The sequence below is a fragment of the Larimichthys crocea genome, chromosome XVIII (genome assembly GCF_000972845.2).
Source record: "Larimichthys crocea isolate SSNF chromosome XVIII, L_crocea_2.0, whole genome shotgun sequence".
NCBI classification, from domain to species: Eukaryota; Metazoa; Chordata; class Actinopteri; family Sciaenidae; genus Larimichthys; species Larimichthys crocea.
The window spans coordinates 1150339-1171345 of record NC_040028.1 but is presented as its reverse complement, the minus strand read 5'-3'; the positions used below and the strand labels follow the sequence as shown (position 1 = coordinate 1171345).

The following is a 21007-nucleotide window of genomic DNA, read 5'->3' as shown; positions in this document are numbered from 1 at the left end:
ATGCTCTTTGCCGCACTTCAACATCGAAGGCCCCACTAATCCACTCTGTTCCACACTGCCTGGAAACGGTCAGGAGAGAGAGAGAGAGAGAGAGAGAGAGAGAGAGAGAGACTCATGTTTGTTGCGGTATTGATGTTACTATACTGAAGTACACTTCATATTAATGTTGTTAGTATTAATATAAACAAATGAATTGATCCCTTTCTGCACTTTTTATACAGTTATACAGTTACATAGGATTTTTTATTACCAACTCTGGTCAGCTCAACTGTCAATTAGCTGCACATTTGTATGACTGTGGCCTAATGCAGCGCAAAGCACAATTCAGTTGAACATTAATAATTACTGTACTCTACACAATTTATCTTTTGCTTTCTTCTTCCAGGTCATGACCATTATTATTAATTGAAACACTCTTTTGTGAAGGAGCAAATCAAAATATACAAACTGGGCTGGCATAGCAGGTTAGCATGTTTTACTTTTGTTTGTTTTTTTGTCTAATGGTAACCGACAAATGTAATGAATTATTACTGTTTTATGATGGAATAAAAACGTAAGAAATAAGAACCACAAACATTTATTATATTCTTATTTCATATTCTCAATTATTTTTCATATTAAAATAAAAGATGATCTATCATAGCTGAAACAAATCTACTAATGTGTAGTTCAAGTCGTTTTCCTTTGTTAGCCTTCAATAATATTTCTTGAACTGCATAATCACAGAAAATTTAAAATGAAGCTTTACTTAGTCATAGTGTAGATATTATTTTTAAGTAATGACTTCAATTTTACAATACTAAATGAATTTATTATTTTTAATTGAATGAACACTGGCAGTGTTGATGGAATGTGGGAAAGGACAGTTTCCTGTGGAACATTGCAAAGTGTTTTGCAGTTCATATGCATCGACATTTTGTCTGCTTATTTGTTTATGTTTGTTAAGACTTGGTGGCTTAAGGCTCTGACATGAGTCTTAACTGGTTATTACGTCACCATAGACACGGCCTTGGTTGTTTTCCCCTCTTTGCATGTGTAATCAGTTGAGGGAGGGTTCATCTTGTAAGACTTCAAGATGCTAATGGCTTTAAAATGAGTCTTAACTGGTGTTTAATTCACCAACAGCTGTTGTGCTGGTTAAGAATCGAGCAACAGGCCGGTCTGTCTGTCAGACCAGGAGGAGAAATTAGTTCTGCTGATGCCCATATTCCCTCCCAGGGAACCATCTGCTCCACTTCAATACAATAGAGGGATTTTCTGAAGGAATAAAATGCTTTGAACGCAACTATTTCTCTGAGAGAGCTTTTGGTTAAGGTGTCGTATTTCCCGGCAGGACTGCCACTCAGCAAATCTGCAGCACATTTAATGATTGCCTCCTTTTGTTGAAGAGTGGATCAGTTCATCATGACTCCTCCAAAATGAGTTTACAAGATTACACCGAAGTGAGGTGCATTTAAATGCATGTAGATTTGAACCAGGGGGTGATCAGAGCGCTTACTCAGTTCAATTAACTGGAATTCTTTAAAAATGAGTGCTGCTGTTCACCGAAGCTTCTCAACTGACGACTGAGTGATGCTGCTGGAGTCTGAGACCAGCAGACAAATGATATCTGTAAAGTCTGGACAACTGAGTAAATTATGTTTTATGGTTTGTTGTTGTTTTTTTTTATTGTTCATATATTTTAATATTTGTTCCCTTTTTTTTCTACAGGGCAGTCTACTGAAAATAGAAAAATAATTAATTAAAATAATGAAATGGATTTTCTTTCTTCCAGTGAGTTGTTGTTTAGGCACATTTCCACAGATTGTTTTGGAGGATGACATTGTATTGTTTGATTGCTAGTTTATTGTTTAATCATTGAACAAAATCAGAAACAGCATCTCTGAATAATAATATAATAATAAAATAGAATGTGAGAAGTTCCAATGAAAAGTGTTGATAGAAAAGTTGCTGTTGACCTTTCATATTGTCTCCTAAAGTACTGAATTAATAAGTTATTAGTTTATTTAACTGTTATTCATGGCAGTGCAAGTGTGTTTTGTTCTGGGTGCTGCAGAGCTAAAGGACATAAAGGACAAGGCACATGTTACATAACTGCTGTCATTTCTGTTTGTTTGAGTAAAATAAGCTCCTCTAGTTGTAACTTAAAGAGTGCCCCGGGCAGAGAGCTCGGACCTCAGTTCACAGTTCAGATTATTCAGAGCTTCCTGTGTCCTGAAGCCTGCAGACAGATTGTGAGAAATGACGCTTGTTTCAGAAAAATAGGCTACATGGAAGATGACCACAGAGGGAGAGCAGCACGTGCTAGAATGCCATTAGTCACAGGTCTTATCGAAGCCCTGAGGGACTCACATCTTTGCCCCTCGAGTCCTCGACCAGATCTCAAAAAGAGAAAGAAAAGCTCCTTTGTCCATTGCTCACCTTTGTCTATCTGAAGCTCATCAACTGCACTTTATAAACACAACCGACCTATTCCATAAAAACCCTGCGAGTTTATGATTCTCTGCTTTTAGGAAAAGGTCAAAGGTCAGGGTGATGTCTGACAAATCTGTAACGCTGGTTTTGTTTTTTTCTAACTAGAGAAGAGTTTGTCATTTTGGTTTAAAGACAAAAGCTTAAAGAGAAAACACCTCGCGTCAAGTCACCTAAATTAGGAGTAAACCCAAATTCAAATAACTGGTCCAGATATTTAGTGCACTGGCTGTTCTCTGCCACTGTGCTCTGAAGGTAGATCATATAAACATCAGTAAAACAAATCTGCTGTGCTTAGACTAGTGGAAAGAAAATGCTTAAACTCTACATTCATGATTATATATATATATATATATAATCTATATAATATCATAACATTACTTTGTGTCTGCCTCATTTGCATATTTCTACATAAACTTTCTGAAAACTTAAAAACATCTGTCTCTCATGTTTTTCTCGGACTCTCTCCTCTGACATCATTTCGATGACGACTTCGTCCATTGAAGTGAGCATGGGGCGTTCAGGGGCAGTGGGTGTTCTGTGTGATTCTGAACTTTGACTCATTTTACACTCATTGAAGTCACCGGGAGACACTGAGACGATCAACGTGATCAAAGGCGATCAGAAGAAAGCTGACTTTAAGTCTCTGTCTCTGCAAATCGTTTTAAGCGGAATAGGCCACCTCAACCCACAGACACACCCCACTGCTGACAGTACGAGGTGTTGTTGATGATGATGGTGAAAATATTAGAATATAAATATTTATTTATGTGAGATATTATTTATTATGTTAAGACCTGACATTCATGTGGATGATGAGCTGATTGTGTGTGACTTGATGTGGAGGTTGTGGTCTCATGGTGATCTCCTCTGGATCACTTCAGGATGCTTTCAAGTCGTTTCTGCCTCATTTTTCATGAATGAAAAAATGAAATGAAAAATGAAAAATCAACCCGCTCTGAGCAGCAGGTTTGCGGTCAGATCACGGTGTGTGTCGGAGCTCCAATCACAGCTGATTTAGGGGACTGTTGACCAATCCCCTCACCCTGAACTCTGTGTTCAAAGAGCCTCGTGAAGCCCACCATCCACAGCCCACCGTTGAGTTTGCGTGCGTGCACGCATGTGTGTGTGTGTGTGTGCGTGCACGCATGTGTGTGTGTGTGTGTGTGTGTGTGTGTGTGTGTGTGTGTGTGTGTGTGCAGCCAGTACTGCCTTGTATAAAACCTCTTCATCAGAGCTCACAGAGTACAGAGTGTGTGTTGTTTGGGTTTTTCCATCACCATGATGTTTCCCTGCAGCGCCCTGCCGCCTCCTCTCTACCCAGGCTTACTGCGTCCTCCTGCGGCTCTCTCCTCGCCCCTCAACCGGTCACTCCCTTCAGGCTTTCTAGTGGAAGATCTTCTCCGGTTTAGCCAGCCTGTCAGCTACATACACCGGGCTTTCTCTTCCAGAAGTCCCGGGGACATTCTGCCGTTTATCCAGGGGCCGGACGTTTCAGCTCGGACAGTGGGACCCAGCACAGAGCGGTCAGTGCTTCAGAGCTCCGGCCACCAGAGCCACGGTGGTCCCGGCTCTCCGCAGACTGCCTGCACGGACTCCGGCTACCTCAAGTTCGGTGTCAGTGCGATACTGGCGCCGTCCACACGGAGCGGTGAGTGTGATGATGGTCAGCCTGTGATTAATATGACAACTACAGCTGCTGTTACAGCACATGATCAGATATGACGAAATATTGAGTTATTACATATTTATTCATTCATTTGTTTGTTATAAGGACAAACTGACACAGTGTATCAGAATACTGAATATATATAATACTATATACCATGTACTGATTCTGTTGATAAATATTTAGCAGCAAATAAAACTAACTTACTATATTTGTTAACAAATAGGAATTCCTTACATTTATGATATGCATATAAAAATATGTTTATAGAATTATTATACTATATATATAGTTTCTCCTGCATTGAACAGATGTGAAGTCAGTTTGTTTTCTCCGTTTGCTCCAGTCCAGAGTTTTCAGACAAAGTCCCTCCCGCTGCCTTTCTTTGATGGAGGCCTCCATCCTTTCATCAGAGCTTCCTACTTCACAGGTTGGTGAATCTATCTATCTATCTATCTATCTATCTATCTATCTATCTATCTATCTATCTATCTATCTAGCTATCTATCTAGCTATGTTCTGATACTGATATTATTAAATACATAGTTTTCCCTTTATCCTTTGAGAGAAAAAACAGAGAGGAAATAGGATGATGTGTAAAGAAAGGTAGAATAAATGTTTCAATAGTTACACCCTGGATGACTCAACTGTTACTTTGCCTTTCACAGCTCACTTTCTGCACTTTGGTCTGCATAAAAATCTCCTCAGTCAGTGGAATTCCATTTTCCTCTTCTTCAGCCAACATGTCAGCGATGAGCAAACAAAAAGCATCACAACATTTTCAGCCTAAAAGATTAAAACTTGTGGTCATTAGACTAAAATAATAAATTCAAAAGCAGTTTGGAAACTGTGACTTCCATGTTCATGCTCATTTACAGGTCAGTGTTACTCTAGTATATAAATGTTACTAAACAGAAGCCATACAATAATTAAATAACAAGAATTAAGAAGTAACACGTTTGTAATATTGGTGAATAGGTCATGGTGCCACCACATGTGCCTGACAGTGAACATTTTCATTAATTAGTCCTGTGAGTGACTGGTGACCTGTTCAGGATGTCCAGATTCAGCTAGGATCAGCTCCAGCCCCCTCCTCCCTCTAAAGGATAAGTGGTTATAGCTACTGATGAATGGATGGATGGATGGATGGATGGATGGATGGATGGATGGATATTAAAAAGTTAATTCACAAATGATGATGTGAATCGTCCACAGGAGACTTCTGTGTATTAAAATGTTCAAACTGAACAAACCTTCAAATGTACAATTTTGGCATATTTGCACGGTCAGTCCAAAAAGTGTGTATTTCACACATTCTGAAATTGTGTGTGAAAACACACACACAGTTTGACAGCTCTTGTGGACGCTGACATCTCAGCCGGACGATCAGAGACGTCATCAGCCTTTTAGCATGGGAATACCCTGGACAGCATGGAATCAGCTCTGCCAATTTGAAGGCCTATTTAGGCGACGCACTGACTGCTGACATTAGCACCAGTTGTCCTAATCTACAAATTAGTCCAGTTTGTCACGCTCTAAATATATTAGTGCCGTTTGTCATGGTCTAAATGTGAGGCGGGTATCTTCCCAGCTCAGGAACTCAGGGCCTCTTCATGCGCTGTCGTTTTCCCACCAAGCCCCTCTGCCTGCCCACAAAGCTCCCAGCACCATGACCAATAGGAGCCAAAACCACACACACCCATGCAGACACACACACACACACACACACTCCTTAAAGATTGAGGTTGTTGCTCACATGATTTGTTAAATTAATTTGATTAATTTTCTGAGCCTGAGTTTATCAAAATAAATCTGTGTGTTGCATATTTACTCAGAGTTTCTGTAGTAACCCTGAGAAGCAGGTGTGTGTGTGTGTGTGTGTGTGTGTGTGTGTGTGTGTGTGTGTGTGTGTGTGTGTGTGTGTGTGTGACAGTGTGAACAGGCCTGAGCTCTTGAGTGAGCCTCTCTAACAGCGCTACATTATGCTGACCTGTCTTTAATGGGCCTGTAATATACTGGCCTGTCGACGGCCTTTTCCACTCAATTCATTACAACACAATCACCTTTCTCTATGCATTTGCAGCCCATACAATCCCACTTCATGCTTCATTAGAGGCAGTGTGAGCCGAGCTTTGGAGAGGCCGTCTAATTAGCATAGGCTCTGTTTCCACCAATGGACAAATTGGGCTTTTAAACAGCAGATTTCAGGCAGAACAAGTATATTATGGGCAGCGTCAGGGAGCCTGTGAGACGATGAGGGAAACACTGACGGATGTAGAATATTTTCACAAAAATCCACGTTGAGCAGAGCTCAGCATGAATCAGCATAAAAGCCACTGGTCACCACTGAAATTTAAACTTGTATCTATTCAAACTGCCCTTCTACTAAGAAGCTGAGAAAATGAATGAATTCAATCCACAATTGAAATTTTATGTTTAATATAAACTTTTTAACACATTATAACATGTCAGACTAAAGATATATTAATAACAATTTACCTTAACAGAGGACAGAATTTTATATTATATTATATTTATATTATATTATATTATATTATATTATATTATATTATATTATATTATGAATTGTAAGTTTAATAGTAATTGCTCATTTATTAATGTTTTATGAATTGTTAAAGAATTTTATCTGGATGGAGATGTAAAGCATGTAACCATATCATCAATCAAAATCAGTGAACACCAACCCGACTACTTTCTGGGGTTGTGACTGTTGGAATAAACATCGAATACATCAAAGATTCAGTGCAGCACTAGAATTCTGTTCTCTGTACCAGGAAGTTTTTTGTTTTTTTTTACAGAAATTTGAACTTATCATTTACTGGGGGACCTCAGACCTTTGACCAGAGCACCTGGAAAAGTCCAGGTGCACAGGGGCCTCGAGGGCCTTAACAAATTTCATTCACTTAGCCAGTGACAGGATGCATCAACAATCCACGGTCCAGTGTTTGTCCACAAAATCCCATCAAACGGAGATGGCTATTTAAATCTTAACTCTCTCTTGTGTTTTGTCTCTCCAGCTTCCTCATCTGTAGTTCCCATGCCCGGAACGTTTTCATGGCCTCTGGCCCCGAGGGGGAAGCCCAGGAGGGGCATGCTACGGCGGGCTGTATTCTCAGACCTCCAGAGGAAGGCCCTGGAGAGAACTTTCCAGAAGCAGAAATACATCAGCAAACCAGACAGGAAGAAACTGGCCAGTAAACTGGGACTGAAAGACTCCCAGGTACACACTAAAGACGATCTATTTATGCTCCGTTGCTCTGATACTGCAGTGCATTGAACCCTCTGAGGTCCTGTCAGTGGCCCTGGCACAAAAAAATTTCTGTGCATTTGTACCAAAAACAGCTGTGATGAGGTTAGTAGAGGTGAGGACGTCAGTCATGTTGATGGACTGTTTTTTCTGTGTCCTGTGAAGGTGAAGATCTGGTTCCAGAACCGCAGGATGAAATGGAGGAACTCTAAGGAGAGGGAGCTGCTGTCAACAGGGGGCTGTCGCCAGCAGACCCTCCCCACCAAAACCAACCCCCACCCAGACCTTACTGATGTAGGCAGCACCTACTGCCACAGACTGGACAGACCCACCAACCAACTGCAGCTGGACAGCCAGGAGTCACATCTTCACCACCACCATCATCATCATCATCACAGTCCTTCTCCGTCAGAGTCCAGCAAACAGTCAGAGCTCTCCGAGTCAGACGGAGAAGAAATCACAGTTTCATAGAAGATTCAGACATTATTTTTTCAGTCCACTTAAATGAGACACTGTCAAGCTTTGAAGGATGGCAGGTCAAAGAAAGCAGTTGGCAAACGGAAGAAAACACCAGAAGTGCTTGAATCCTCTCTTTTCCCCTCAGTGCCATATTTCTGTACAGTGTTGTTTATATGACTTTTATATGTAGTTCAGTATATGTATATATACAGTGAATAAGATATACTGAGCTCTTAGATATTTGTAGATTGACATGTTTGCTGAAATCCTTAAATATAAAATGGTTCTTTTTTTACATACTTGTATTCTTTATATTTTCTCAAATAAATTTGGAAAAGTCTCATTTATTTAAGTATCCTGAACCTTCAAACTAAACATTACATCATTAGCTTAGTTTAACCTGCTGCACATCAACAGTTTAGTAGACTTTACATCTCATATGAAGTGACATTGTTTATGATTTTATTATAATAAGTGTTATGTAATTACATTTCATAAATTCAGTGTGTTAGAGGTAGAGCAGATCGTCCAATAACACTGGGGAACAATTTGAAAAAAAAATCTAACTCAAAATTCTGTTGAGTTAGATTTCTATGCTGATTAAAACTAAAATTGGCATGCTGATTGCAAAATTGCAGTCAGTTTACGTCAAGTTTTTTCTCCACAGCTTACCCTCCAGATAAGCAAAGTTCCACTGATTAGCTGTAGTAAGACTTGCCAGCTGATTACGATTGGACTCATCTACAGCTACGTGGCAACTTGTTTGTGCAGTCACATTGAGACAGTGCGGTGAGAGGCTGGCTCCTCCAGTCTGCGTGGCGAAGTGTCCTTGGGCAAGATACTGAAGCCCAAATTGCTCCTGAAGGCTGTGCCATCGGTGTGTGAATGGGTGAATGAGATATGTAGTGTAAAAGAGCTTTGTGCAGTCAGATGACTAGAAAGGCGCTATATAAGTACAGTCCATTTACGATTTATGGGGCTCTATTTACAGAATCTAATATGCATAACTGTTTTCATTAGTGTTTCATCACCCGAAAATAAGAATCATTTCATTTTTGTTTCCTTCCCTGTGAGATTTTCAGATCTGCAGACGCTGCAGGTCCACTGTCACCGAGTCCCATGTTTAACCGCCGTGTTTCTACAGTAGCCCAGAACAGACAAAATAAACACTGGCCATGGCATTTGACAGGTGCTACAGTGTGATGCGTTTCTGGGAACATTTAGCTGAGCTGCTGTTTGGGCACAATATTTCATAAACGTATTCTGTGCAGCTCCTCAGCTAATTATTACAATAGTGGGCTCACTTATTACAAGTGTGAGCTCAGAAATATTTAAGATAAAAAAGTTGCAGCTCAAGAACCAAACATGACACTTCTGTTGTACAAAGACAAAAATATGAAACCGCTTTTCTTCATTTTTTTTTTTTTTTTTTTAAAGAATAATGAACTTAAATTTCAGATGACAGTTTAGCTGGATCAACAGCCCCGAGATGAAAAGAAACATTGGTTTAAAAAAAAAAAAAAAAGATTCAGTAAACTCAAAAGATGTATTGTAAGAAAAAAAAAAAAAGACTTTATTGCCATTTTCCACTATGGATTATACAAGGAAAGCTGGAGAGCAACAATAGAAGACTAGTACTGACATTTGAATTAAATAGAAAACAAATGTTATTTATGGTTTTCTTTACTCAACATTCGGCTACAGAACAGATCATCATCAGTCGTCATCTTCATAGGAAAAACAATGACTTAAAGAGCAGTTTTATTAATGTAAACTTTATTTACATGAGAAATTAAAACAATCACAGACTTCATGCCATGCTCTTAAAGCCTACAAACACAACAGAGTGGCTGCTGTTAAATAACTGAAGGGAGGTGTTAATGAGGACATTACATACAGTATTTACAACCCACAGCAAGATCCAACACACAACTTAAAACACACCTGGACACGGCTCTGCTTGGTCCAAATTTCCTGAATGAAGCAGCGCAGCTGGTTGTTAAAGGGGACAGGTTCTCAGTCCCTGATTGGCTGGGGAAAAAAAATACGTCAGGATGTTCTTACTTGTGCCACTTCTTCAGAATGATATCTGGACGTGACAGATTCTGTGTGACGTTGACCGAACACCAGGTTAAAAACAGACAAGACAAGCTTCCTTCAACATCAGCGTACAGTTGTGGCTGACAGGGCCCCGTCGGTTTGAACCCCATCACAGGTAAAACAAAGACAGAGGGCCTGGTGTCACTGTGGAAATGCACTTCAGCTTGTTACATGGCAGCAAAAATGTCTGAAATTGACAGAAATCAGACACTTTGTTGATTTAAGTGCTGCAGCTCTGATCCTAGTCTGCACTGAGATGTTGCACCTCGTTGCCAATCAACAGCGACTCATTTGGAATTTTGGGAACAATTCTGTGATCATTACAAATCACTGGACAGCCTCAGTGCAAACAGGGCTTCAGCTGAAATCACTGATATGACAGTGTTCAACCACAAGGGGGCGGTCACATGGTGCATTCACACAGCTGACAGTCTGACTTCAGCTCTTTACAGCAGTGTTTCGCCATCTGAACACAGCAGCAGCAGGTCAGGAAAAACAGAACATTACTTGACATTTGCTGTTTTTTTTCCTGCAGCCACGTGAGAAGCGCTTCATAACAGTTAAGAGGTTAACAACTTTTAAATATGTACAAACATTGTGTGCCGTGATACTAAAACAGAGAGGAAGAGGAGTTCACTATTTCATAATTATAACATAGTGAACAGTGTACACAAGAGGGTGGAGGGGGCACCCTGATAGAAGGCTAAAGTACAGGGGGGGACTGAGAACTACGGCTGACTAAGTGATCCTGTACACACACGCACAACATCAAAACTCAGTCCTATACTCTGGATTCTGATTTTTTTTCCTTTTTGCCCTGATAATTTTTGACACTGGAGAACAAAAATGTCTAAACAGAACATCTGTCGATCTGGGATAGTAGCTATAAACACTGATGTGTGTTTGTGTGTAGAGGCTAAAAATTGCAGTCACAGCCTTAGTTGAATCCGAATGCACTCGATTACAATCAGATTAGGGTGCGTTTGATTTTTAATAATGTACAGGCACAGTGGGTGGAGTCAGGTTCTGTGGCTACCTGGTTTGTTGATACAGAGGGGTGGACTTTAGTGTCAAAGTGCTTTTTTAATTTCCATTTTCCAGAGTAAGAATAGAAACACAGAGTGAGTTTAAAAAGGTTGGATTTTCTACCAGCTGAACTCCACAGGCTTTGCGGATGAGATGAGGCGGTTGACTCGGCGCTCCTTTACTGCCGGTTGCTCTTTATTCTCTCCAGACGCTTCTTCAGGTCGTCCAGATTGGTCGCTGGTGAGGCTGAGCGGGTGTGTGTGTGCGTTGGGGAGTGGGAGTGTGCGTTGTGTTCCTGCTGGTACAGCTCTCTGGACTCTTTGAGCTGAGACAACTTGCTGTGGAGCATGTCGGTGGAGGAGGCCACTGACGGCTTGGAGGACAGCAGGGAGGAGATGGGAGGTCGCTGCTGAGGCTCGTCCTCGCTTCCTCCGACACCCTGCTGTAAATGGAAAGAGGCTTCAACTTCTGCTACATACAGTGAATGTTACTCTGGGATGCTGCTGTTCAATCATTATGAGTTGCTACAAAGACATTTTGGCAAAAAAGACTAGCCTGCTACATCATTTTTTTGCTTTGATTGTGGGGATGTCTTTGAATTCACCCCTTTGTAGGTTGATAGTTTCCATTTCCGTTAATGATGTAGCATCCTCTCATTCTTAACACATTTGGGTTGGGTTTCCACCTCATGTGAATCAAAAAATATCTCCACCATCATCGTCCCTCTATGTTTAATCTCATGGACACTGTAAGATTGTGTCATGACAGAGATCCTGACCCACAGTGCATCGACGATGGTGGACAAAGACATTGTAAAAGTTACGATCCTACCCGGCTCTCACTGCGGGAGGCAGAGGCTGTTTTTTGGGACAGTTCACCGTAGTGTCAGTGTGGAGGACTGGGCAGGTCATGGTGACTTTTCCATGTATAAAGTAAATTACTAAAACAAAAACATAGCACTTACCCTGGCGGTGTTTTCCAGGCCTTGTCTCTGTCGGAGGATCTTCAGTCTCTCGTAGTAGACCGCTGGTTTCAGCTCTTCATTGTTACTGCTCAGACTGGAATCTATGCCATGCTGAGGGATCACTACCCACACACACACAAAAACATATACATTAACACACAGCAGACTTTATTCTGACGAGCATGCATAGTGACAGTTTCCAGTTGTACCTGCTGAGGTCTGGATGCGAGCCTTGCCCTCTCTTTCGGACTCGATCACACGAAGGCCTCTCTCCACGTAGCTCTGGAAGAACTGGGATGTGTTTTTGAGAAACGGCTCCAGGTCCGCGTCAGAGTACTTCTGTTTGTACTCGTACAATTCTGTCAAACCCTGAAAAGATGATGGCACAAATTGTCACACTGCTTCATGTTTTTCAGGCTCTTTGTTGTTTGATTTGAAGGCGTTTCATGGAGCTGACCTCTTTAGTGTTCTCCTTCGAGCCGATCTTCTTAAAGATCTCCGACAGAATGTCGCTGACCTTAGCCTTTGACATCCGATCCTCCTGGGAACAAAATAGAAAGGACAAATCCATCGTCATCAGTTCTGGGCTTAGTTGCAGTCATCCTGAGTTTGTGCAAGTTCTTGATAGACCTTTAAAACACAGGTGTGTGTTGTGTTGCTCACCGTGCGCAGACAGCCCTTCTCGTTGCCGCGGTCGCTCTTGAGTCCTGACAAGTTTCCAGAGTGTTTGACCACCCGCCTCAAATGGGCCTCCAACTCGGACTCATTACGATTCTCTATCATTGATAGGTGGTCCAGGATCTGTTCAGTGCATTCACACATTCAATAAGAACTAAGTAACTGACCCAGGATCAGCGATGAAATGACACTCAGATCATGATTAAATACATGGCGTGTGTGTGTTACCTTAGCCCCAGTGAGCTTGCAGAGTGTGTGTAACAGAGTCTTGAGGGTTCTGTGAGGGACGTCACTCTTGAGCTGCTTCAGTTTCTCTTTGGGGAAAACCTTCATGAAGTTGTGGACGTCCAGTAGGATCCGGTCGAGGTTGATGCTGTTGATGGTCTCCGGGAGGAAGCGGATCATCCTCCACAGACACTGAACACACAGAGAAAGTCAGGATTCTGCATTTCTGACCTTGCTGTCCACTTAAACAGAGCGTATTAGAACACGTCCTTACCTTCATGACCAGTTCAGAGAACATGGGTGGGCCAGCTGTCGTGACCAAACTGTCCTGAAGCAGAACCAGCAGAGCACTGCGCACAAAGAGGCAGGAAGAGAAGGAGTCAACTAAGGAGGCTCATAAAAAGCAGTTGTAGGGAGGCTAAAGAGTCAAAATAATACTGACCTGATCATGTTGGTCTGGTCAGACCTCTCCAGAACTCTGATAACCAGCAGGTTGACTGATCTGATGACCTGCTGTCCGTCTTCTATGTCCTCCACTCTGCCATCCAGCATCAGGGTTATCAGACCGTGCATGAGGTCCTTCAACACACCCATAGATGCCTCTCTGGCCAGGGCCTCCATGGAGAACAGCTGACAGGAGGAGACAAGAGGTGGTGCAGAGTTAGTGTCTTCTAGGGCTGCCACGATTATGTCGACTAACAAAATAAACTAATTTAGTAGTCGACGATTCGTTTTTTACTCGTTTTTACTCGTTTTTTTTACCTTGCTTTTCTCTTGAAACTGCGGCTGCAGCTTCCACTGCCACGTCTGCCTTTCTGTCACTCTGTAATCGGCTGACTGTACCGTAAATGATACCATAACACAGACCCTCCAGGAATTCACAATGTTGCGATTTGCAACTTCAACACAACTTCAATGAATCCCCGTGAATTTTAACCAATCACCACGATTTTTCCGCACAGTCTGCCCGGGGGATTCAACTCGGGTCAGTGACGGCCGCACGGTGCGGGAGGCTCCCCTCGTAGGACCACCTCTCCCCGGCGCTGGCTGACCCCCACCGGGCGCATTTCCTCCGGCAGTGTGCCGCGACCGGCTCTGGGTCAGCTTGGAAAGGCTCGAGGGCAAAGGTGGATCCATTTCACGGGACGCGTGATCGCGGTTTCTATGGGAACCCGCACAGCCTGTGCTCTCACTGGTCAAACAGGCTTCTCGGCAGGCTTCAGTGAGCGCTTAGCCCGCCAGACTTGCTCAGATTTGGACATTTTCCCGGTGTATGTTCTTCTAAACATGCTTGTACATGCGTAAATATGCTACGTAGTTAACTAGTTTCGTTTTATTTTATTGTTATGTACAAAAAATGGGTCATATTAGACCCTGAATAGTATGCAAGGGTTAATGAGTAATGAAATGTTACGATAATTTTTGTATGTACTTAAGTTCCCAACTTCAGTTCCCAAGATTCATTTAAAGCTTTAGTTAATAAAATAATCAAATTAATTCAGTTGCTCTCATAATCTGTCTTTTTTGCACAGAAAAAAAAAATGTGGCTAGTGGAAATTCTGATTGGCTGGTAACTTCAGAGACTTACCAGCCACATTGGCTGGTGATCAAGAAAGTTAATTTAGAGCCCTGTTAAAGGGTTAATGAGCTATCATCTTAATTGTTTTTATTTTCAGTTAGCACATACCTTAAACACTTCAAGCTGAAAGCTAATGATCTAATCAACTGCATGCTGGTGCGATAAGCTGTATGTTTTACAGTCAATTTACGTATGATCCGATTAGTCGACTAATCGAAAAAATAATCAGTGATTAGTCGACTATCAAAATAATCGTTTGTGGCAGCCCTAGTGTCTAATCCTCACCAGTGTGGTTGTCATAAGTGGTGTGTCATGTCAGTGTACGAGGCAGGGACTCACAGACAGCATGTTTCCAATGATGCAGCTGTACAGTTTGATGATGTCCTTCTTGTCTAGCCGGTCATCAGCCATGTGTGTGCTGTAGATGAGCCTCAGCTGCATGAAGGTAGCGATGAGGAACTGATCGATGTGTCCTGACATGACCTCCGCTTTGTCCTCCTGTCGCAGCACCTCATCGATCTGCAGAGACAAAGCACACACGATTATTCTAAAACTATTAGTTATGGTGGCTTTAAGGTTGAATGTAAACGAGTAAAAACGTTGCTCGTGGAATTTGGTTCGAGGTTTGATTGACAAGTGTCTGTCACAGTAAGTTATGGTGCTTACAGTTTACTCTATTTCATCACTTCACTCACGACTGTTATTAGCGCAGTTACCAGAGTGAGAAAAAAAAAATTAAAGTAAGGTGTACAGATAATGACACCATGTCTCTGTAGTAATAATTGTGAGAACAGGTGTGTGTGAGTGTGTTATACCTGTGCCAATGCCTGTATGCTGGTGTTAATGTCACCACTCGCCACCTGAGAGATGACAAAGTTGATGGTGGAGGCTGTGCTGTTGTGGAGGTCGTCAAAGTGTGGAGACACAGAGCGCATCCTTTCAACACAAAACATACATTAATCACGAGATGTCACTTTATCTGAGCCAAGTATCCGCTGCAACGTCTGAGTGGACTTACTTGGGTTCGGGGATCATGATGGGCTCCAGGAGCTCGTCCAGCTTGTGTTGGACGAGGTCGGGCAGCTCGCAGACTCGGCTCTGGTCCATCTCGATCATGTCCAAGTCTAACTGGAACTCCTTGGGGATGGACGGGTGAGAGGACTCACTGATCTGAGCGTTCTGACGGGCTTGGCTGGATGGAGGGAGAAGGAGAGAGCGGACAGGACAGTACATTTAGTCCAGTGAATAATCGATCAGTGCCTTTTCTCTCCAGTCCTGAGCAACACAAGCTCTCTGACAATATGTGCATGTATCCGAGGGTTAAACATGTTTGAAAATAACTTCCAAATTCAGTTCAGTGGGTTTACCTTTGGCAGAACAATATTAAAAGTATTCAAGTGAACTGACCAAAGTCAGGACTGGAGCTGATCAGCACTGATCTGAAAACAACATTCAGCATTTGTGTCCTTCAGAAAGGAAAATCAACAAACACACACTGAAAAGAAAAAAAACAACATTTCCTTCAGTGCGTGTCAGCCACATTAATGATGAACACTTCATTTATCATCGGCACAAAAAAAAATAAATAAATAAAAAATCCTGCTTTTAGCTTGATGACAGCTTACTGAAGTGACAATTCTGTGACACAAACACAGGAAATTAGACACATTAAACAAACTGATACAGTGACTCAAATCTGCCATTACTTCTCATGCTTCACCTCGTTATTTAACATTATTTTATTTTAAAGACATAATTACATCAGGCTAAATACGCTGAATCAAAGCCAACCAATCCCTGTAGTAGCTGTCAAAAAGCTGATTTCTTGGGAACATTTCTTGGAATTTGGAGCTGGCAGGGTTGGGTCCAGTTTCACATTTCCAGGTCCAGTATGCACAACATACACAGATAACACAGGGGGTGCAGCAGAATGAACCGTATTAAAGAGTGACAGCAGGACATGTTGAACATTAGTCTGATTGACATCATGTGACAGTGGGGAAGAAAAAACAGACCACGACAGTCTATCATGTCAAGAAGCACAACTAAAGCTCAAACTTCTCTGTTCATTAGTGTTATGGATCATTAGGCTGCATTCAGAGTGGAGTTACAGTTATAATGTGGACAAGAGGGGGACGGCAAGCGACGAGGAGGTACTCACATCCTATACGTGCGATACATTATTCTGCTCCAGAACGGAAGGCAGGCAGAGCAGAAGAGGAAATCACACAGGAAGAAAGATGAAGGGTCAAAGGGAACATCCACCACCTTTTCATGTGGATGTCCAATCAGTGTTGATAGAAAATGTAGTCAGTATGTGCTATATTGACGTGCAGTGCCTACATGTACTAGGATGCATTGCACATGAGCATCTGATGCCCATGTCCAATGAGCAAGCTCTGAGAGCTGCAGGAAGCTGCTGAATGTTGCCACGTAAAGAAATTCAGTTGCAGTTTGAGTGTTTCTTTTAAACACGTTAGCTTCAAGCTCCACGCTGTAGTCGCATGTAATTCTTCTTATACAAACTAGGTCACTGTATGTGTCACATGACAGAGCAGGTGCTGGAAGAACAACAGATTTTTACATCACTTCTCTGTCAATATATTTATAGCTTCAAATGACTACACTTCCAATCAGCACTGACTGGACAGCCACATAAAACGTGACATATTTTCCCGTTAAAAAGAGAAAGACAGGCAGCCAGCCCACCAGCTAGCCAGCCACAGACACTTCCACATCGAGGTTGGTTTCACAGACAGTGGGAAGGATTGTATGTGCCAGTGTCTGTGAGAGCAACCCAACATGCAATGAGTCAGTAAAACAAGACAGAAAGAGAAAGACAGATTAGTCGTGAGTAGAACACAAACGTTCTGGAGCTGACACATTAAAGAGGTGGATGTTTGATAGGATGGATGACATGCTGTTGGAGAAGTTTTAATATATTCAAGACATTTCACACCTGGCTACACAACTTCATTTTAAGAGCTGAACTGCATCAGTGTGAACGTGTAGGCTTTTATCACAATTCAACTTCAATATCTAGGGATGCACCGACTGTGAAATGCTGGGCCGATACTGATGTTTAAAATAACAACTTGTCCGATGCCGATGTTTTGTCTTTGTTACATGTATTGCAAACTGCATAACGTGGATCTTTCTCGAAGCGTCCCAGAAGAGAAGAGAATCCGGTGGATTTTCAAAATAAAATACCCTGTGTAAACTGCCGGTTGTGAATACAGAAATTTCACCATGTAAGGGTCATGTCTAGTTTCACATCAGCATGGAGGTTAATGTTTAACATTGATTAAACTCCAGAAATAAACAGCTGGATCTAACAAACTCCCTAATGTGTTACAGAAACTGATGCAGACATGCTCACAGAGATTTGTTTTACACATTGTCCATGTCTAAAAGTCTGTGATTGAACATTGTAAAACAAACATGAAAAAGCAGTGGAGAAAGTAAATATCCTTTTATGTGGCACTGTAAGATGAATCAGAGGACTGCTGTGCATTTATTATCAAGACAATGCTAAACGATTGTGTCACTTGGCTGTCTTATTAAGTTTGTATGCATGTCTCTGTAATATGAATAATACTGAATGAGTTATATTGATCCATTTCATCTATTTATGAACGACTCGTTTCATCGGCCTCCTCGCTGTTTTTTATTGATGTGAGGTTAACTTATGCTGCAGCCTTGAGTCAGAGGTGACCTACTTGAGTTTGTTGGGGTCTTCCTGTGATGGCTTGCGAAGGAAGGTGGCATTGGGGTTAGTTGGGTGCTCTCTTTGAGGCCTCTCTGTCACACTCTGCTTGGCAGGAGCTGCAGGAGTCTTCTTGGCTGAACGCTTGATTCTCTCCTCAAGCATGCTCATTTCTTTCTCTGACAACTGGAAGGGACAGGGAGGGAGAAGAGCACGTCGTCATGAGACCCAAAACACTCTGTACAAAATGGCATCCTTCAAAGTATAAAACATCTGTTCAAACTCACGTTTCCTATTAGTTTGTAGACTTGGTCCCCACAGACGTTGTAGACCGCTACAACAGTGTTCAGGGCAGCGTTGCGGACAGATGTGTCTCTGTCACCAATGTGAACAGCAATCTCCTTCAAAGACTTGGCAGGAGTCGGCTGGCATACATTCATCCCATAGCCTTCTATCAAACAACCCAACTCCTCCAGACATTCTGAAGACAGAAAGGAAACCACATAAACCCTGCTGGGGGTGTATGTATGTATGTGGCGCAATTCAACATATATACACATTATTATACTAATACTATCTATTAAGTATATTGTCACTTAGGCTATCTGCCATATTACCACATTGCTCTTTGCATACTCTGACTACAGGTCAGTAGGTGGCAGCACTTTTTTGCCACTAGATCCATACATGGCACGCCTTGCAAACACCGTGCAGAAGCACGCACCTGCCTCCCGAAGCTTTTGGCACCAGCTCCCAAAGGGCTTGCCATCACTTCCAACCTCCTTCATCCATGCCCAGCGCCATTCATTTTTGATACCCTTCTCGACATCTTTAGTGTCATCCCCTGGCTGCAGGCTAATGATGCTCAGTAGTCCTGCCCCGCCCTACTTCTGATTGGTTAGTAGGCCTAGAATGAAAGCTGCACTTCTGTTGGGTTTAGAGAAATGTCTAGATAAATCTGGCCGAACCAAAGGACACGCATTCCCCTTTTTTTCGCAGTCAATGGTGGCACGCCGGAGATCGGGCACGCAGTCATGCCGGAGATGCTATCAGCCATGCAATAACTTTCTGTCAAAGAGGCTTTCAGTACAACAGGTCTGGACAGAGATTGGTGAGACCTACCAGCTCTCTGTTTGGAGTTCTTGGACTTTGTTCCATCCATTAGGAGAGGGAAGACCTTGGATGCAGGGTAAACCTTACACAGCATGGTCAGTATAGCCCGAACATCTTTGCGGACCACATCCTTTGACTCTCCAACCTGAAGGAGGAAAGAAAACAAACTGTAAGTGAACAACAAAAACAAGCTGTTGTAAAGCCTTCTTCTTTTTTTTTTTAAAGAGTTTGTGTGTGCTCACCTTGAGTATGAGGTAGGGGGCGAAGGAGTTGGCCTCATATTCAGTCAGGTGATAGTTCTCTCTGTTCAGCATGGCAAACAGCAGCTTTAGATACTCCAACACCTTCATCAGGACTGTGGTGTTGGTGTCAAAGAACCTCAAGGTAAACCACTTCAGGATCAGGTCCAGACAGCTGATGGTGGCTTCGCTCTCACTCTCCAGCCTCTGTCGAATACAAACACGCATGCGAGCTGATTAGTAAAACTAGCCTGTCGTAATAATCAACGCTCTCCGAAATAAGAGCGAGCCCTTACCTCAATCATTACACCTATGGCCTTGACATGTCTCTGGAAGTCAAAGTGAAAGAGCTCATCCTGCAGCCACTTAGCAAAGCAGGTGGACATCTGAGTTTTCAGCTGCTCCACATACTCGTCTCGAGGAGTCATGAAGTTCCACTTCAAAATCTAGAAAACAGTTTGAGTTGAACTTTTGTCAGTAGACCACTACATGTAACAAAGGATGTTTTTTTCAGTTGTCATTCAGTTTAAGTTGACTCAGTCTCAGTTTAGACCTAGAACTGTTTGACTGGGATGCGGGATACCTACATTCATGTGCTTGTGGTTCCCGCACTACCTTTCGACTCACAAGAAACTTGATTTGCACAAGACTATTAATCAGTGAAACATCCGCTCTGACAAGCACCATACAATTTAGGAATTACATAACTATATGCAGATTGATCTCATCTTCAACAGATGGACTTTTCAAACTAGGAAGTTATTCTCATTCTTATCATGTGCACAATAGTGTAACAATATGCAGATTTTTACAGTGCACATTTGGAAAACAATGTGTTATTATGACCGTGCCTTTTTAAAATTTCAGGTAATGCACTATAGTAATTCATGGTATTACGCGCTGTGGACACACTCCTGCAGATAATAACCTCTCCCATACTAAACTACTGGAATCATGACATATTCTTCAGTTGGGTACCTTCAGCTGCTTCTCCTCCTTGATCCTCTGTTCCTTAGCGTTAGGGATGAGTGTGAAGATCGGCCCCGACTTGTCTTCCTCATCCTTCATGCTTTTGGCTGCAGGCTTCTTCCCAGCTGCACCCTGAGAGGGGAGGTGATAAAGTGTTTACGCAAGTGAGTCAGCCAATGAGCTGTCTGACTGTAATCAGGTTTTCTAATGTTTTAGTCAGTCAGCACAAACAGGAGACAGAGGGGCAGTTATGATCTCAGTGCGTGTTAATACATAAACAGAGTGCAAGAAACACTGATGTGAGATTATTCCGAACATGAAACACACTCATGCAGTGGAGTGACCTGAAACCTCAAAGTGACGTGTGACCTCTGTAGACATGCGTACACTCTTTATTTATGTCAAGTCAGCACGTCGTTTGCTGATCTCCATTCACCCAACAACTGTGTCCATGTGCATTTGATTGTACATTCATTGGCAGTGTTAGTGATTAGAGACAGGATTAGACTGAGCCGAGACCCGATCAGGTCAAGGCAGAAG

General features: G+C 42.3%; 2 protein-coding genes across 7 annotated transcripts in view; one reads left to right on the top strand and one right to left on the bottom strand.

The window, feature by feature from the left end:
* The first annotated feature begins 3658 nt into the window (after positions 1 to 3658).
* On the top strand, positions 3659 to 8010 carry LOC104938478 (homeobox protein DBX1-B). Its single transcript, XM_019274490.2, has 4 exons — positions 3659 to 4123; positions 4488 to 4571; positions 7180 to 7382; positions 7575 to 8010. Exons 1-4 carry the CDS (start codon positions 3754 to 3756, stop codon positions 7878 to 7880), a joined length of 963 nt encoding a protein of 320 aa, XP_019130035.1. The 5' UTR covers positions 3659 to 3753; the 3' UTR covers positions 7881 to 8010.
* A 1617-nt stretch (positions 8011 to 9627) lies between these two features.
* The window catches only part of ckap5 (cytoskeleton associated protein 5), a 32389-nt gene continuing 21009 nt past the window's right edge, over positions 9628 to 21007 (bottom strand). For 4 of the 6 annotated variants that reach the window (XM_019274493.2, XM_019274495.2, XM_027290760.1 and 1 more), the window contains 18 exons: positions 20477 to 20599; positions 19795 to 19944; positions 19502 to 19705; positions 19269 to 19404; positions 18434 to 18627; positions 18160 to 18332; positions 16602 to 16625; positions 15459 to 15632; positions 15256 to 15376; positions 14780 to 14959; positions 13304 to 13491; positions 13136 to 13211; positions 12865 to 13053; positions 12622 to 12759; positions 12416 to 12499; positions 12168 to 12327; positions 11959 to 12080; positions 9628 to 11436 (listed from right to left, as the gene is read on the bottom strand). In XM_019274493.2, coding sequence (XP_019130038.1) covers positions 11173 to 11436; positions 11959 to 12080; positions 12168 to 12327; positions 12416 to 12499; positions 12622 to 12759; positions 12865 to 13053; positions 13136 to 13211; positions 13304 to 13491; positions 14780 to 14959; positions 15256 to 15376; positions 15459 to 15632; positions 16602 to 16625; positions 18160 to 18332; positions 18434 to 18627; positions 19269 to 19404; positions 19502 to 19705; positions 19795 to 19944; positions 20477 to 20599 — 2700 coding nt within the window. In that variant the 3' untranslated portion in view covers positions 9628 to 11172. The remainder of the gene's footprint in view (positions 11437 to 11958; positions 12081 to 12167; positions 12328 to 12415; positions 12500 to 12621; positions 12760 to 12864; positions 13054 to 13135; positions 13212 to 13303; positions 13492 to 14779; positions 14960 to 15255; positions 15377 to 15458; positions 15633 to 16601; positions 16626 to 18159; positions 18333 to 18433; positions 18628 to 19268; positions 19405 to 19501; positions 19706 to 19794; positions 19945 to 20476; positions 20600 to 21007) is intronic. The other 2 variants (XM_019274494.2, XM_019274496.2) reach the window with 1 other exon arrangement.

Coding starts and splice junctions, on each gene's coding strand:
- LOC104938478 (XM_019274490.2), top strand. CDS start 3,754: ATGATGTTTCCCTGCAGCGCCCTGCCGCCTCCTCTCTACCCAGGCTTA. Junction 4,124..4,487: donor GGCGCCGTCCACACGGAGCG/GTGAGTGTGATG, acceptor CGTTTGCTCCAG/TCCAGAGTTTTCAGACAAAG. Junction 7,383..7,574: donor TGGGACTGAAAGACTCCCAG/GTACACACTAAA, acceptor TGTCCTGTGAAG/GTGAAGATCTGGTTCCAGAA.